The following is a 17,458-nucleotide window of genomic DNA, read 5'->3' on the forward strand; positions in this document are numbered from 1 at the left end:
TTTATTGTTTTTTTTATAAAAAATCCGTTTTTTATATTTAATACTTATCTGAAAATATAAATAAACAATTAACATTGTCTATTAATAAAAAAAAAGATTTTTAAAAATATTAATCAAATGGATTGAAGATTAATTATTCTTTTGAAATATTTTTTTTTTTAAATATCAAATTAATTCTCATTTGAATTGTATAATGTCAGTAGTTGTCACTTTTGCGCGTTTTATCGAACGAGACGAGCGAAAGAAAATCCCTATGTTACCATTATTCCCGATTGATAAAATACCAACAAATGATAACTTTAGCAACAATTGATAAAAATGATAATCACTCGTTTTTTATAAAATACAAAATAACAATGATTTTTTTTAAAATTATTATTTGTTTAATACAAGTACCAAAATTTTGTAATGTCTGACCATAATTTATTTTTACTACTTATTCAAATTTACAAGAATTTCAATTCTCTGACAAAAATTTACTTTTACTACTTTTTGAAATTGATAAGAATTTATAATGTCTGACTGTGGCTGACTTTTACTACTAATTCAAATTAAACATTGTCTGACATTTATTGAGTTTTACTACTAATAAGAAAATAAATATGAATTTATACTAAACAGCTACTGACGATATTAAAATAACAAAAAAAATTTAATTATTATTAGGTAATTAAATTAAGTAAAATTAAAATTAAATTAATTATTAAAAATAAATAAATAAATTTTAATAAAAAAATTAATTTTTTTTAATTAATTAAATTAATTATTTGACTGTTAATTTTAATTAATAAAGAAAAATTTAATAATAAAAATTAATTCATTTCTTTCTGAGTATAACTTTTTCTACTGACAACAGTTAAAAATTATTAAATTATGTATTAATTATTAAAATTTCTTTTTTTCATTAAAATTTTCTTTGTATTTTTAATAAATAAAAAAAAAATTTTCAAAAACGTTTGTAGAAAGAATAAACAAAAAATTTTTCATTTATCAAATGCTCTGACTTTTTTTTATGCTATATACTAAATTGAAACGCTCACCTACTATAGAATCATTAGGTTCATTATAGTTGTTATGTAGAACATCGTTAGAACATTTATCGTCTGAGGGTTATCGAAGGTAAAATGAATATTCAACCTTTACCTGCTAAAATTCAATTGAATATATTTATTTTTCAATCTTCGAAAATTTTCGATTTTCAAAATATTAATAAAATACCAAAGCACAAAAATATAAAAAAAAAACTTCCTTTTGAAAAAAAACAATTTATTTTACAATGAAAAATATAATAATGAAATTATTATTAAATAAATTTTTTAAAAAATACTTTTTTTATTTTATAGATTATTAAAATAAAATTTAAAAAAATTTTATTTTATTAGTAAAATAATCAAAATTTACAAAAAAAAAAACCTTCTTTGTTTAAAATTGGCAATTTAATTATAGTTCCTAATAAAACAACATCACTTAAAAATTCTGTTTCCTCTATTATAAACTTTGCGTGACTGGAAGTTCTACTCAAGCTGTAAAATAAGTTTAAAAATTATACCTTAATTTCAGAATATCGCAAAATGTCGCGCGTGGGTTGATAAAAATTTTAAAATAGCTTAAAATAATTCAAAAAAATTTTTCTATTATTTTTTATTGTTATTATTATTATTTTATTATTATTTTTTCTATTATTTGAAAAACCGAAAAATAAATTATCTAGAAAGGAATTATTAATATAAATAAACAATCGCAAAAATTATAAAATAAATTAATCTCGAAATAAAAAAATTTGTTACCATTACTGTATTTTTTAAAAAATTTTTTTTTACACCGTTTAGTGTATTATTATATTAAATATTCAAAATAAGGTTGTTATGTCAATAGAAAAATAAAAAAATTTGAAAAATGGAAAAAATTTTGAATATAGAAAATTGTAAATTTTTTTTTTTGATTAAATGAAATTATATATTAGAATTTATAATTCGATTGTGTATAATATTTGCAATTTTGGTATTCTTTTTTTTTTTTTGTTATAATTTCGGATTTAATTCGGATATATCCGGGTGTTCGCGCGCACGTACGTGCGAGAATCTTATATGAGCGTATATGTGGCATATGTTACAGGAAAAGGGATATTATCCACTCAAAGTAGTGCACTACTTGGAGCTACCACTTTATGCTCGAATTGTTCGTGGTACCACCTACGGCCTTCCCCATTCACGATTCAATCCTTCTCTTTGAAAATTGCGCTCTTTAATCCACCAATATATTTCTCGCAAGGTCCTTATTTTTTTTTCTGCAAAAAAAAAAAATTTTTTTCTTTCCAAAACATTTATTTATTCTTAATTTTCTAGAATTACAAAATATTACCAAAAAAAGAAAACAAATCCAAAAAAAATTATTAAAATTTTCGAAAAAGAAAATTTTAATTAACAAATAAAAATATTAAACTAACAATTGAATTTTTTTTTACAGAATCCACGAATTTGAGTGGACATTGGAATGAGAATGAAAAAGAAGTTTCAAATGCAAAATGGCGGACTGGAAGGAATTATAAGGAATTATTTTTTATTTTACAATTTTTATAAAATTTTTTTTATTTATTATCAAAATTTATTTTCAAAAAAATATTAAACTATATTCTAATAAAAAAATTAAATTTTTTTTACAGAAAACACGAATAGAAGAACATTGGAATGAGAATGAAAAAGAAGTTTCAAATCCAAAATCGAAGAGGAATTATTTTTTATTTTACGATTTTTATGAAATTTATTATCTACAAGTTTTTGAGATCGCTGATAACGAATCTGAAGTAAGATTTTCAAAAATTCGATCCTTGGATAAAATGAAATATTCTCAATTTGGAAATAAAATAATTAGAAACAAATTTTATAATAATATTTTCAAGTCGTAGGAAATATGGTAGAAAGCGAAATTTTCATATATAAAGTGAAAGAAAATTTATTTCAATCAAATAATGTTACTTAATTTATTTATTTATTATTATTTATTTGCTGTTATTTTTTTATTATTACTTATTTATTACCAAATAAATATATTTATTTGCTTCAAATAATTATTATTTGATAAAATTAAAATGTATTTATTTTAAATACAAATATTATATTGATTCGAATACAATTTATTTGATACAAAAAAATTATTTGATACAAATAGAAATGGTTTTATACAAAAAAAAATATTTGATACAAATAAAAATTATTTAGTCCAATAAAAAAATTATATGATACAAATGAAAATGATTTGGTACAAAAAAAATTATTTGATACAAATAGAAATGATTTGATACAAAAAAAAAAATTATTTGGTCCAAATCAATATCTATTTATTTGATAATATCCAAGTAACCAATTATTTGAATCAAATAAATATTTTTTTCCACTGTAAGAAAAATAATAATTTTCAAAAAAACTAATACAAAAACTACAATAATTATATTAAATTTTGGAAAAACGTATTTGTATCATTATAATAAATTAATAATAAATTAATTATAATAAATATAATTTATTAAATATTCTGTTAAGTTTATAAAAATTTTTCCCAAAATTTAGAATTTTTTGTACGAAAATTTTTGTTTTTTTTTACCATATTTTTCACGATCTGAAAATAATTTTACAAAATTTGATTTTTATTTTCTTTCCATGTATGAAAAAAAGTTTTTACAAAATATTTAACAAAATGTAATTGTTAGGTAATTTTGTCGTCAACTCTACTCTTAAAAATATTGAATGAATTGATCTTGAGATTTTGTGAAAATTTCTAAAATATAATTAGGAACGTCTGTTGAATTTATTTTTTTTATTAATTAATTTTTTTATTTCTTTATTTATTTTTATTACAAAATACTCAACAGTGACGTCTCACTTGACCTCATATTTGCAAAAAAAAAATTCCAAATATAATAATTAATACAATAAAATATCATTAATTTTCGTATAAAAAACAGACGTTCCTCATAAAATTTTAGAAATTTTCACAATATCTCAAAATCAATTCATTCAAATAGTTTAACAATAAAGTTTACGATAAAATTAACAATTTTTGAATTGCAATTCAAAAAATTTTTTTTTTAATGCAAATTTCCCGCGAAAAAAAAATAGAAAATTAATTTAAATATTTTTTAAATATAGAATGTTTGTCTATTTCACCTAGATTTTCAATCTCGTGTATAACATCAGAAATGGTTATATGCACGCGACTCATGCGTGGGGTGCCGACTGCTTCGTACCAACCAGGGATCAACAGTGCGTTTCAAGCTCTTGTGGCCGCGAGGTCGGCCCTTTTAAAGCATCCCTTAAATTTTCACATTAAAATCATTGAAAATCATTTTTAAAAAAATCATTGAAAATCATTGAAAATTATTAAAATCTAGTGAATCTCATACACTTTTTTCGCGATTCGAGATATTCTTTTTTATTCACATTTCAATAAAAGTGCAATACACTGATTACAATATGGGATTGCAATTGCGTTTATTGACAATTGCCTGCTGTGCTTTTCTCATCTTGGAAAATTGCGGTAAATATTAAATTTTTTTTCTCGACAAATTTTCCTCCTTTTTCGATTAATTTACAAAAAATGTTGAAAAATACATTTTTTCAATTTTACATTGAAAGAAATATTAATATAGAAATTTTTTTTAATTACGAGAAAAAAAAGTGGGGAAGTGTAAATTTATTTTTGAAAAAAAAAATAGTGGAGATACCTTTTTTTCTAGTGAAAAGACAAAAGTGTGTGTGTGAAATAATTTTTTTTTTTTATTCAATGATCATTGATAAGTATTCTTATCCGGTTGCACTGATAGAAGAAGTGGTCCATAGTGTCTTTGACGAGTTCAAAATTCTTTTTTTCGCTGCATTCAGAAGCTTGCAATTTTTTCATTATTTCTTTTTGTTAATTAATTTTTTTTTAATTATTTCTTTTTGTTACCTTAATTTTTGTAAAAAAATCTTTCATTCTTAATTTTATAATATTTTTTTTTTTAAATTTATTTCTTATTAAAATTTCATTACATTTTATTTTAAATTAATTCTTTACTCTATTTTTTTCTCAATTAATTTTGTCACTAATACTTTTAATAACATGAAAGTTTCAACATGAAAAATTAATTTCCAAAATTACTTCATAAAAAATAGAATAAAAACAGTAACTACTTTTGATATTTTTTTTATAATTTTTATGTACATATATTATTTATTTTCTTTGTTATTATAAAATAATTATATTTTCTTATTAAAAAATATTTTTTTTACTAGGAAAATATTTTTTTAGTAGAAAATATTTTTTTACTATTGTAAAATAATTATAATTTTCTTATTATTATAAAATGATTAAATTGTTGTCACTATAAAATGCTGTTAAAGAAATTAAAATTGAAAAAATCTAAAATAAAAAATTTATTATTAAAAAAAAAAAACAATTTTTTGTGATAGTAAATTTTGTTGGATATTTTTGTTTAATTAAATGTAAATTTTCACGCACCCTTGGCACGTGTATCCTTGGATTATGTGACTTTTACATTTTTAGGGGTAATAGTGTAATATATAGAGAAATAATTTTATCAGAGGGATGAAAAATTGATTGGCGCAAGCGTCAATGAAATCGATGTGAGTGAAATTCGCTCACAATTGACGTAATCAACAAATTAGAAAAGGTCATTTAAAAAAAAACCAGAAAATTCCAATTTTTTGAAAAATATTTTTAAAAAATTTCTTCATTCAATATATAAATATATACATTGAGTGATTAATACCATAAGCAGTAAGGGCTGAAAGGGCGTTCTATTGATTTTTCCCCTTTATACGAGAACTCTTTTTATTCAGCTTTAAGTGACTTTTTTTTCTCATATATTTTAGCAAACAAACTATTTTTTGGAATTAATTTTTTTACTATTTTACTATTTTTTGATTTATTTTTCTTTTTTTTTGAAAATATTTTCTCAAAAATACTATATTTATTTTTACATATTTTTAGATATTTTAAAAACTCATTAGAGGTAAATAATTTTGGAATAAATAATAATAATAATAAAAATAATAATAAAAAAACATACCAGGAAAATAATCAAGGAAAATGTAAAGAATGTAAAAACCGAAAGGTGTGGACTACTAATAAATAAAATAAATAAACATTACAGGAAAATATAAATTTATTTTTAAAAAAATTTTCTAAAAATCTTGTACTATTAAAACTATTTTATAATTTATTTTAAAAAAAATTATTAGTTTATTATTAATTAATTATTAATTTTTAAAAAAGTCGAAAAAGTTGAAATTTTATTATTATTTTTATTTTTGTATTTTATTAAAATTTAGATTAAGATAATTTTGAAATTGAATTTAAATTTTTTTTTAAATAGAAAAAAATAATTATACATTTTTTTTTTGTTATTGTTAATCTATATCTTTATTTAGAAAATAATTTAATACAGCAGATAAAATAGGTTATGGGAGTTATTACAGAGGGTACATTTGATGACTCACTCTGAACGATCAAACTGATCTCAGGGTCACAAAACTTTGAGAAGGGGAAGAAGTTGTGAATTGGATATAAAAGTTTATTTAAATATCTTGAATGAAATTTTTCGAATTTGTTTAACAAAGTTAAGATATTAATTATTACAAATTAAATTAAATTTTCACTTTTCACTAAAATACAATTATTATAATAAAATTATTACAATAAATAAATTATAAATTTAATATGAAATAAAAATTTTTTTTTTACAATGTTATTATCACCCTTGAGAGGGGTAAAAAAAATAATAGAAATTAATACATAGTAATAGAAAAAAATAATAATAATAATTTTGAAAATTATTTATAAAACATCTTGTGAAAATTGAAAAAAAAATTTTTTAATTTTAATAATTTTTATTTTACACAATTGAAAGACTAATTTACAAAATATAGAGAAAAATTGGAATCATTTGACAAAAATGAAAACTATTATTGTAATAGGAACTCGAAAGAAAAAATGAAGAAAGTGGAAATAATTAAAAAAAAAAAAAGATAAATTATACATTCAAATTTTTCAAAAGAAAATCAAAGAAAACAAAAAATTTTCAACTTTAAATTGTCTTGTTAAGTCTTTCTAGGCCAGACAGCTTCATTGATTTTTATATAGAGAGGTATAATACATCGCTGGTTGGGTGCGGTGCATTGCTCTTTTGAGAAACATATCATTAATAAAATCATATTAAAAAATTATTTATAAATTCCATTAGCATTCATTTTTTGTTACTAAAAGAAAATAAATTATTTTCGATTTATTAAAATAAAAATTGTTCTTTATTTCAATTTTAATCGGTCTCTGTTAAATAATATTAATAATAAAAATAATAATAAAATAATAATTAGAAATAAAAGTAAAAATAAAAATATATATACAGATATAAATATAAAAATAATAATTATTATAATTATTATAATTATTATAATAATCACAATTTTAATATAATCTATAAACAAATTAACCTACTTTTATCAGTTAATTTTGCATTACTAGTATGAACTAACAAATTTTTTTTTTCTTGATAATAAATAAGAGCGACAAAAGTTCGAAGGTTATAATAATATTCATATTGTCACAAATTATGATGACAAAAGATTGTGTAATGATTTTTGTACCAATTTTTCTGAAATTTACAAATTTATAGTTTTCATTTTTTTAAATCAAAATTATTTTAAATTATTTTTCTAATACTCTTAACGATTTATGTATTAAATTAATTTCAAAAAAAAGAGTGAAAAACAAAAATGAATGCTTCTGAGAAAAATTAAAAATTGTTTTCCATAAATGCATATCAACATTTCGAGATATATTTTCTGCCTTTAGCAAGACTTAGGTGGTCACAACTAGTTTTTACTTAATACTGTGCGTCATCATAATAAGATGAAATAAATATAAAATAAAAAATAAAGGCAAAACAAAACCTTGATAAAAATATTTTTTTCAAATTTTATTAAAATAATTAGTTATATAAATTTATTTTTTGTATTTAAAATTAATAGTAAAAAATATATTATCTGCTACTAGAAGGTGTAGAGGAAATAAATAAAAATAGTAAAAAATAAATAAATTTATATTGTTTCAATAATGATAAAATATCACTATAATTTCGTTTTTGCTTTTTTGATAAAAATTTTTTTTTTGTTTTTCAATATAATTTATGAATATTTTTGATTTTAGGTGTAAAAGCTGTGAGATGTTACGATTGTAACAGTCATAACGACAGTAGATGTGCAGAAGAAGAACCTCCCGAGGAATTAAAAGTGGATTGTTCATCAAAAAGAGACGGAGCCAAATATACAATGTGCAGAAAAATTGTTCAAACAATTGAATTCAGTGTCAATGGCTGTGAGTTTTAATAAATAATTTTTATATATTCTAATTTCTCTAACGATTTTTTTTTTTTTTTTTTTTATTTAAATAATTGTGGAAATTTTCACTTTTACTAAACTTGGGAATATTTTTTTTAGAAAAATTTCAGTTTTATTAAATTTGTAAAATATTGTTTGGATTTAGAAAATTTTTCCGTTTTACTGAATTTAGAAAATTTGTTTGAATAGAGAAAAAAAATGAGAAAAATTTAGAAAAAAAGTTCATATTTACTAAACTTTGAAATAATATTAATTATTAATTTAAAAAAGAAAATTATTATAAATTTTTGTTTGAATTGAGAAAAATTTTCCGTTTTTTCGAAAATTTAGAAAAAGAAATATTTTTTTTGAATATTTCAGTGCCACCAAACAAGAGGGTAATTCGTGGTTGCGGTTGGGACGAGTCACATTACAAGGGCAATTGTTACCAGAGGGGTGGTTTTGGTGGACGACAAGAAGTTTGTTCATGTCTTGAAGATTTTTGTAATGCTGCCACACCAGGTGCAATTCCAATTTCTCAATCCCTTCTACTCTCATGTTTACTTGGTAGCGTAATTTACGCTTTTATTCGAAATTAATCGCATCTGATTAATAAAATGATTTGTTGAATTAAAAAAAATGAAAAATCGGCCTCAATTATCTCGAGGATTAAACCGATATTTGCTGCTAGATAGCATATAAAAAAAATGCGACGATTATAATCGATCGTCCAAAATTCTAGAACAAATTCGCATAAGTGCGGTCAAAAAAAAAAAAAAAAAAGGACATTGAATTATTTGTCATTAGAACGAAAAACACTCCCTCTAACTAAAATTAATCAAAAATTTGACAAAAAAAAAAAAAAAAGAAAATATTACCTCCATTTCAAAAACACGACTATTATGTAGATTTTTAAGCACTAGTGCCTTAAGAATTTATTTTAGAGGCACTGCTCGCTGTCAAAACAAAAGCAGTTCCTATGCATTAATTTTAATTAAATTCGCTAGGCCAATTTCGTTTCGTTTTTGATTGGAGGTAATTAAAAAAAAAGAAAATGTCAAAAATATAAATTAACATTCATTTATTATTTATTTTTATTTATTTGTATTATTGTTATATTTTTCAATAATTATAATTCAAATTTACAATTTAATTGTAAAGAAAAAAATTTTGGTGCTAATGGGAAATTTTTCAAAAAAAAAGGAAAAATGTCTTCATTAATTGCATCGGCACAAACGAATTAATTTTGCGCATTACGAGTTTGCTCAAAAAAAAAAAAAAAAAAGAATTTCAGTCTGAAATTCAGATCAATTCACTTAAAATTTAGAGCTTGACATTTAAAAAAAAATTCTTTTGCACAAATTGTGTCGAGTTCTATATTAATTGATTAATCACACTGTAAAAAAATTTTTTTTTCGAAATAAGTTTACTTTTTCATCCTTATATCAAAAATTTAACTTATTTTAATTTTTTTTTTTTGCACATCGCTGAAAAAAGGGAATTTTGACAAATTTCGGAAATTGCCCTTAAGGCACAAATAATGTCTTCTGTGTTGAGAAAAACAAATCAAGACTTCGTAAGCAAAAATTTTATTTCAAATCAAATATTATTTTACGTCAATGTGGAACGTTCAAAACTGGTAAAAAAAAAAATTTAGTCCCTTTTTTTCAAGACAATCTGCACAAAAAACACGCTCATGGAAAAAAAAATTCATTGTCTCAGTAAAAGTTGAAAAAAAATCATATAATAATTCCAATAAATTATTTATAAGGTGAAAATGAAAGCCAAATTAAAGGGGAAAATTTAGTTTCCAATTTTGTGTTTTAACTTTCCACATTGTGAATAAAAATACAAGTTTTTAAAAAAAAAATTACATTTTTTCCCCTTAAGTAGTAAATCCCGTGACATGTAACGCAAAAATAAAACTAAATAATGATATCTGAATTTTTTTTCTCCCCTTTGAAACTAAAAATTAGTAAACTAGAAATTTGACAAAATATTCCAGTTACATGATTGATTATATATAATTATATATATATAGTCAATTTAGATCTCTATTGTCCAATTGTTAATGAATAGCTGTAAAAAAAAAAAAAATTAGACCTGTTCAGGTGTACGTCAACCTAATCCAATTGCGAATAAATAAATAATTACATTAAAATAAATATAATTAGGTTGATAGAATGTAAAATAATTTCAGAGAAAAAAAAATGGGATTGCAGAAGCTTACAGATTTTAAACATTATAATAAAATATAGCGTGAGAGTGTCGACGAAAAGACACATTGTGTTCATTTTAAAAATTTCACTTAGAATTTAGATTATATCTAATTTTTTCTTTATTTTATCTCTCAAAAAAAAAAAAATTCTCCTTTCTTCTTACAAAACTTGTATTAAGAAAAAAAAGTGTTTTTAACGAAAAACACAATAAAAATAGTGAAAAAATTTTATTTAATTATTAGTTAAAAAATAAAATTGTACCAAAGAAAATAATATTTTCTATAATTTTTTTAAAACCTTTTTCTAATTTTTAATTATTAATATTTTTTTAGTCTCTACAATATTTATCTACAATAATATATATGCTTGAATTTTACAATTTAAAAACAAAAAAAAGAAATTTTATGTTTAATTTCGAGTCGATTACTATTATTATAATTCCTAGTTCAATAAAAAAAAACTCTATATATATATAAAATTATAAATATATATTTAATGTATCTAATTATAACAATTTCTCTTAAAATTGTTCAACGATTACTTGTACATTTTTTTCTAGACTTATCTGGGTCAAAATAAATTTTCAATAAATTAATTCACTGTCTTGTGATTTTAATTTTATTATAATTAATAATAATTATTATTATCGTTACAAAAATTGTTCTACCATTACGAAAATTAAAAAAACCAATGTGAACAGTTGTCAATTTTTTTTTAAACAATGCACATATGAAGACTTTTGTTTCTATACAGCCTTCAGACAACAGCCATATTTTTTTTTATTTTGTTCGTATATTCACAACCGTGTTTTCTATTTAATTTTTTGCCTAAAAAAACAAGATTATGTCATTAATTGTTCATTTTGTGTATCGTGTTGTATTTGAAAAATTTTGAAAAAAGAGAGATAAAAGTGAAAGTTAAAAAAAAACAGTAAAATGATTTTCAAGAATTATTTCTTGACAAGAAGATTTAGTGAGAAAATTATGAGATGAATTGTCAAGTTTTATTTTTGTTCCATTTATTTTTTATTATATAATTCTCGTGAATTTTGCTTATATAATTTTTCTTTTACTATTTTAATCACGAGATGTCATTTATTTATTTAATGACAAAAATATGTCAGTGATTATACGATAATAAGTGTTGTCTTTTATTAATTGTAAAGACATTTTTTTTGAGGGGGGGATTTAATTTTGAAATCCCACATCAGGTGAATAATATTTATTATTAATAGTAAAAATAAAACAAATTTTAATACACTGTTAATTAACCTTGTTCTTTGTTTTATTTTTTTGTCAATTTTATAACTTCTTTTTTTTTAGATTTGTTTTTTTGGAAAAAAAAATATTTTCAGAAAAGAAACAATTATTTGGATCATGCAACCATCGTACAATCGTTCAAGTCCATCGTGTCTTCAAACTCGTACGACGTCAAGTTCAACTTTGCTGCATCATCATCATCAGCCTCAATCTTTTTATGGACCAGTTACGCTGCAACCATTTACAGCTGTTTTGCATCCCACTTGTATTTATTCTACTCAAAGAAATACTGGTCCGAGTGCAGCACACATGACACCACAAGGTTTAAATTTTTAAATAATTTTTTTTTTTTTTCAATAAAAATGCTTCAAATTGAATTTTTATTTTTTTTTTTAACAGGTAGCCAATTATGCGAATGGCAAACGAAGAACAAAACCCAGGCAGTGAATTTGCGAAATCAACGAAAAATTTTTTACTCAACAAAACCATTTGATCAACAGCAAATAAATCCTCAACTTCCAACTGTTCAATCGCCATATCTTCTCAGCGCATCAAATTTCTGTCATGGACCATATTCGACAGATCAGAATAATTCAGGACTCACTGTATTATCGCAACCTTATTTTAAACCTCCTGATGTTCAAGCTCTTTGTCTCGTTCAAGATAGACAATTCATCACTCAACAACAAACACATCAGTATAATCCTTATTATAATCTCAGCTCAACACTTCAAACCGTCACTGCCAACACAAATCTTCAACTTCCCACTCAAATAACATCCTATCCTCAATTCACCAACAATTTATCCCTTCATACAAATCAATTATTTCCAAATCCAAATATTTTCAATCCACTAAAAGAAAATAGTCAATCATCCGCTATGGAAATTTCGTTAAAATATCCAAAAACTAAATCAAATCCTTTTATCACTCAAAGAAATGATTATGAGAAAAATGAAAATCCATCATCCGATTATAGACAATTTTGCGCCGAAGTACAAAATAAAGCCAATTCCTCCACTAAAACACAAGACTTATCCGATGATTCATCAACGAGTTTTGATTTTACCATAGAAGCTGAAAAAATGGTATCAGCACTCTGTAATACATCATCAAATGATTTGGATAAAAACACCAAAACTAAAACACACAATGGAGCCGGTGATGTTGCATTCAACAAAAATCTCACAAACACTCAAATTGTCCAATCAGAATCATCAGTTGCACTAAAATCACACAACGATGACAATAACAAAAAATATCCCGAACTAATAAGAAAAACCACAATTTGGGGTTGCAATCAAGCTGAAAATATTCTCAATTCCGCCAAATATCATCGAACAACAAAACTCGAATGGCTAATGAATCTTTCAATTGCAACAAGAACAGCAATAACAAAATCATCAACTTGTTTTTCAATATTTGCCGGCGATCGTATCCTCATTCAAGATCTAATAAATTCCCTCTTGAGAATCAGTAACGGTTGGTTAATTCTCGATAATTATCTCAATAAACAAAATTCAATTAACAATGATAAATACGATGAAAATTTAATAAAAAATTTCCATCTCTGGGAAAGTGTTACCAATGAATTATTACAAAATATTATTAAAACATTTCTTCAACTTGAGGAAAAATCCGAACAACAAGAAATTGAAACATCCGGCACACCGGGAACATTTCCCGGTGATGTTTCAATATACACAAAATGTGATCTTTTAGAACCACCGGTAAAATTTAATCCAGCACCCGGAACAGCGATAATATCACCAATACAAAATTTTCAATATCAAAAAAAAGGCACAAAACCCAAAAGTAAATGGACAATCACCGAAAGTCATAGTAAAGAAAATTTACAACAATCAAAAAATAAATTCGATATAAAAAAGGAAACATCACTAAACGACGAATTTTTTAATCTCAAAAATAAAATATACTTTCAAGACAGTGGCAATAAATCAGATGTTAAAAATTTTGAAAAGAAAATTTTTAAATTACCCAATATGACACTTTTGAGTCAAATTGAACCCAATACAACAGCAACGAAAAAAGAGGAAATGACCGCTAATCTATCGGCTTGGTTTGCAAGCATGAGAAATGATTCCAATGAAAGTGAGATAAATTTTTTAGAAACAGAAATTAATCGCGATAAAATTGATTTGAGTCGACAATTTAATCATCAACTTTTGTCACTTCAAAATATGCAAAGTATTCAAAGTGCCCCATGGAATGCTGCAAATTTAATCAACAATCATTATCAACAACAAACACACGACAATGATAGTTCTGAAGATGTTCGTATCTATATGAAACCAGGAAGTTACAATGTTCCAAAAAAAAGACATCAAAAACGAACACAACGAAAAATAGATAATTCCCGTCATAAATCGTCGAAAATTGAAACAAATTTTTATCGAAAAATAAATTCATTCGATGAAACAAATAATTCTCAGGATATCACATGGAAGGCTGCTTGTGCATCAGCCGAAGTATTACTCGGTGCATTAAATATAAATTCCCAGCAGGAAAAAAATTTCGATATACCATTAATTAAGGAACAAATTTCAGATAATCGAGACGAATTCAATAACAAGGATCACATTTTCAGAAATAAAAAAATATTTAACGAAAATGATAAAAAAAAAAATGAAATCCAAAAAATAAAAGATAAATTCTCAATTAAAACTGCCAGAAATAATGAGTCAATGATAAATGATAATTTAATACAATATCAAAATGAAATAAGTCAAATTATAATAAAACAAAATTCAATAATTAGAAATCAGGAACAAATTAAGAAACAAGATTTATATAGAAATCAAGAACAAAATAATCAGAGAATAAATAAAAATTATATAATCAGTGAACAGGATCAAATGATGAATATTCAATTTATTGAACACGATTCTCAAATTACAAGAAATCATAATAATAATAATAATTTAATTGAAAATCAAAATATTTCAAAAAATCGTGAACAATTTAATTATCAAAATCATCGAAGAATGAGAAATCAAGAACAAATCAATAATGATGATCGAATTGAGAAAAAATGTAATGAACTATTAAGGGAACGAGATCAACAAATAATTCGTAATCAAAATCGTCGAACAAAATCAAAAAAAGATGCATCAAGTTACGAGGCTTCTGAAGATGATTCTGAACCATCACCAAAAACATCATCACGCAGTCTTAAACGATTAAATGAAATGAAAATTGGTAAAACAAATGTTAAAACAGATTCATGGTTAATTCGTACTCTAAACAATATTAGTAAAGAAAATAATCTCGCAAGTTCTGATTCACTAAATAGTTCAATACACGAAAATGATCAAATAACAAAATCATCAAAAGTTATTTTTCCAAATTTTTCCAAAATTCATCAACTACCAATTAATGAACATAATCATGGTAAGGCAACATATTCAGAAACTGTGCGTCGATCAAATCAAAATAAAAATGAAATGACAAAATTAACTGACGATATTTATATTCCATTTTGTAAGGAGAAAATAAATAAAAAAGATCAACAGAGATTTTGTAAAATTTCTGGAAAACGTTATTTTAATGATACAATTGATAGTGAAATTCAAATTGATGATAAAATAAAGGGTAAATATTTGAGGGATGAGACAAAAATAATTAGTGGCAAATCAACATTGGGAAGAGGACGAAGAAAGGATAATAATAATTTGATTATTGATGGAAAATATAAATCCGATAGAGGATGGTCCGTTTGGTATAGTTCAAAGAAAAAACAAATATTGAATCCATTGAGTGTGAAAAAATTGGAAACAATTCATCAAACACTTTGGAAAATGGATGAAACGTGTCTTTTTAAATATCCATCGTCCACTGGAATTGGAGAGTCACAGCACAAAATGGTTCGTGTTATTTTAAAAAAAAATTTCTACTTTTTTTGCTATTTAAATTAATTGTGCAATTTTTTAATTTTGTGCCTTTTTTGGTAAAGTTATTTTAAATTTGATAATTTGACTTCCAAATTTAATTAATTGCAATTATTAGAAAAATAAAAAAATATTTTTATTCTATTTACTTAGTATTTTTTTTATTATATTTATTTTATTATTTGAAAAATTAAAAAAATGTTTATTTCTCTAATTGCAGATTGACAATTACTGTAAAATTGTGAAAACTCCCATGTTTCTTGAAACAATTGGTCAAAAATTGAAGAATCGAGTTTATCTCAAAGTCGAGCATGCTGTTAGAGATTTTCGCAAAATTGTTTCCAATTCTAAAATCTATCACAAGGTTTGATATTAAATATATATTTTTTTAATTCACAATAATTAAAAATAATTAATAATAATTAAAATAATTAATTAAATAATTAATAATTACAAATTATATTAGTAACTACAAATTATTTTATTAATTAAAAATTAAATTAATAATTAACAATTAACAATGATAAATTAATAATTAGAAATTAGATAATTATTTTAAAAAATTCAATTAATAATTACAAATTAAATAATTGAAAACTAATTAAAAATAATTTTGATACACAAACTTCACTTACATGAAATATTTTTTATTTTCAATTTAGAATAATGGAGAATATTTGTCAAAAATTGATTCACTTTCAAAAAAAATGGAACAACTATTTGAGGAACATTTTTCAAATTTAGATTTTGAAAATGTATCGAGTAACGGTGACACATCGCCAGTTTGTCAACGTTTCAAATTACAAAGTCAACGAAATCGATGTAATTCCAGTAAAAAATCATTTACATCATCTGACAAGATTAATATTGTTAACGAACACAATTTAAATTAACACGTGTTTAAAATTTTCTTTCATTATTTTGATGAGAAAAAAAATAGTACATAAAAAAAAAATTTCTTCAAAAATAATGAATTTGAAAAAAAAAATTAAACTTAATATTAGATTTGTAAATTTTACTTTTTAGTTATGAGAGCCAATAATATAGAGTATAAAATATATGTCATTCGTATATACATATAAAGAATGTGGCATATTTTTAAGTGTTCTTGAATTTAAATTTTAATAAACCGTTACAATCATGAAACACATTTTCATAAAATAATTTTTTCATCGATCAATATTTATATATTATTTCTTAAGATTCGGTACGATTATTGCCCTACCATTTATATATTATTAAAAAATAAAAAATTGTAATCAATATTATTATTTTAAAATTCTATTCAAATAGAGATTTATGAAAAAATTTAAAATGTAATAATTTAAATTATAATAATAAAATTATAATTTAAAAAATAAATAACTATTTATTATCTCGGAATATTCTTTACATTATAAAATTATTTATATTTGATTTAATAATAATTAAACAATTTCAATTAACCTAAAGTAGGAACGGTAGATCTACTTCAGGGGCAGGCAACCCTGTGCAATGATGTTCTGACTTTCACATAAGAACAATAATCACAAAAGTAAACTATCAAATTTAAAAGTAAATATAAATAAAAAAATAATTTTTTAAATTCAATAGTAAAAAAATTCACTTTTTAATTAATAATTCATTATTAAATAAAAACAATTGCATTAATTTTTCGTTTCTAACGACCTAGTTTGAAACCTTGCCACCAAGTATTG

General features: G+C 22.6%; 2 protein-coding genes across 2 annotated transcripts; both read left to right on the forward strand.

Annotated features, from left to right (window-relative positions):
- Positions 1-4,253: 4,253 nt before the first annotated feature.
- Positions 4,254-10,245, forward strand: LOC127287233 (uncharacterized). The gene is made up of 3 exons (XM_051314060.1): positions 4,254-4,533; positions 8,206-8,373; positions 8,757-10,245. Exons 1-3 carry the CDS (start codon positions 4,470-4,472, stop codon positions 8,972-8,974), a joined length of 450 nt encoding a protein of 149 aa, XP_051170017.1. The 5' UTR covers positions 4,254-4,469; the 3' UTR covers positions 8,975-10,245.
- Positions 10,246-11,900: 1,655 nt separating this feature from the next.
- LOC127287235 (putative uncharacterized protein DDB_G0282129) lies at positions 11,901-16,967 on the forward strand. Its single transcript, XM_051314062.1, has 4 exons — positions 11,901-12,175; positions 12,253-15,737; positions 15,982-16,125; positions 16,424-16,967. The coding sequence occupies exons 1-4, from the start codon at positions 11,971-11,973 to the stop codon at positions 16,652-16,654; spliced, it is 4,065 nt and encodes a 1,354-aa protein (XP_051170019.1). The 5' UTR covers positions 11,901-11,970; the 3' UTR covers positions 16,655-16,967.
- Positions 16,968-17,458: the final 491 nt, after the last annotated feature.

This window comes from Leptopilina boulardi, unplaced genomic scaffold, assembly GCF_019393585.1.
Source record: "Leptopilina boulardi isolate dan_hultmark-lab unplaced genomic scaffold, ZJU_Lbou_2.1 LbouV2_368, whole genome shotgun sequence".
Taxonomy (NCBI): domain Eukaryota; kingdom Metazoa; phylum Arthropoda; class Insecta; order Hymenoptera; family Figitidae; genus Leptopilina; species Leptopilina boulardi.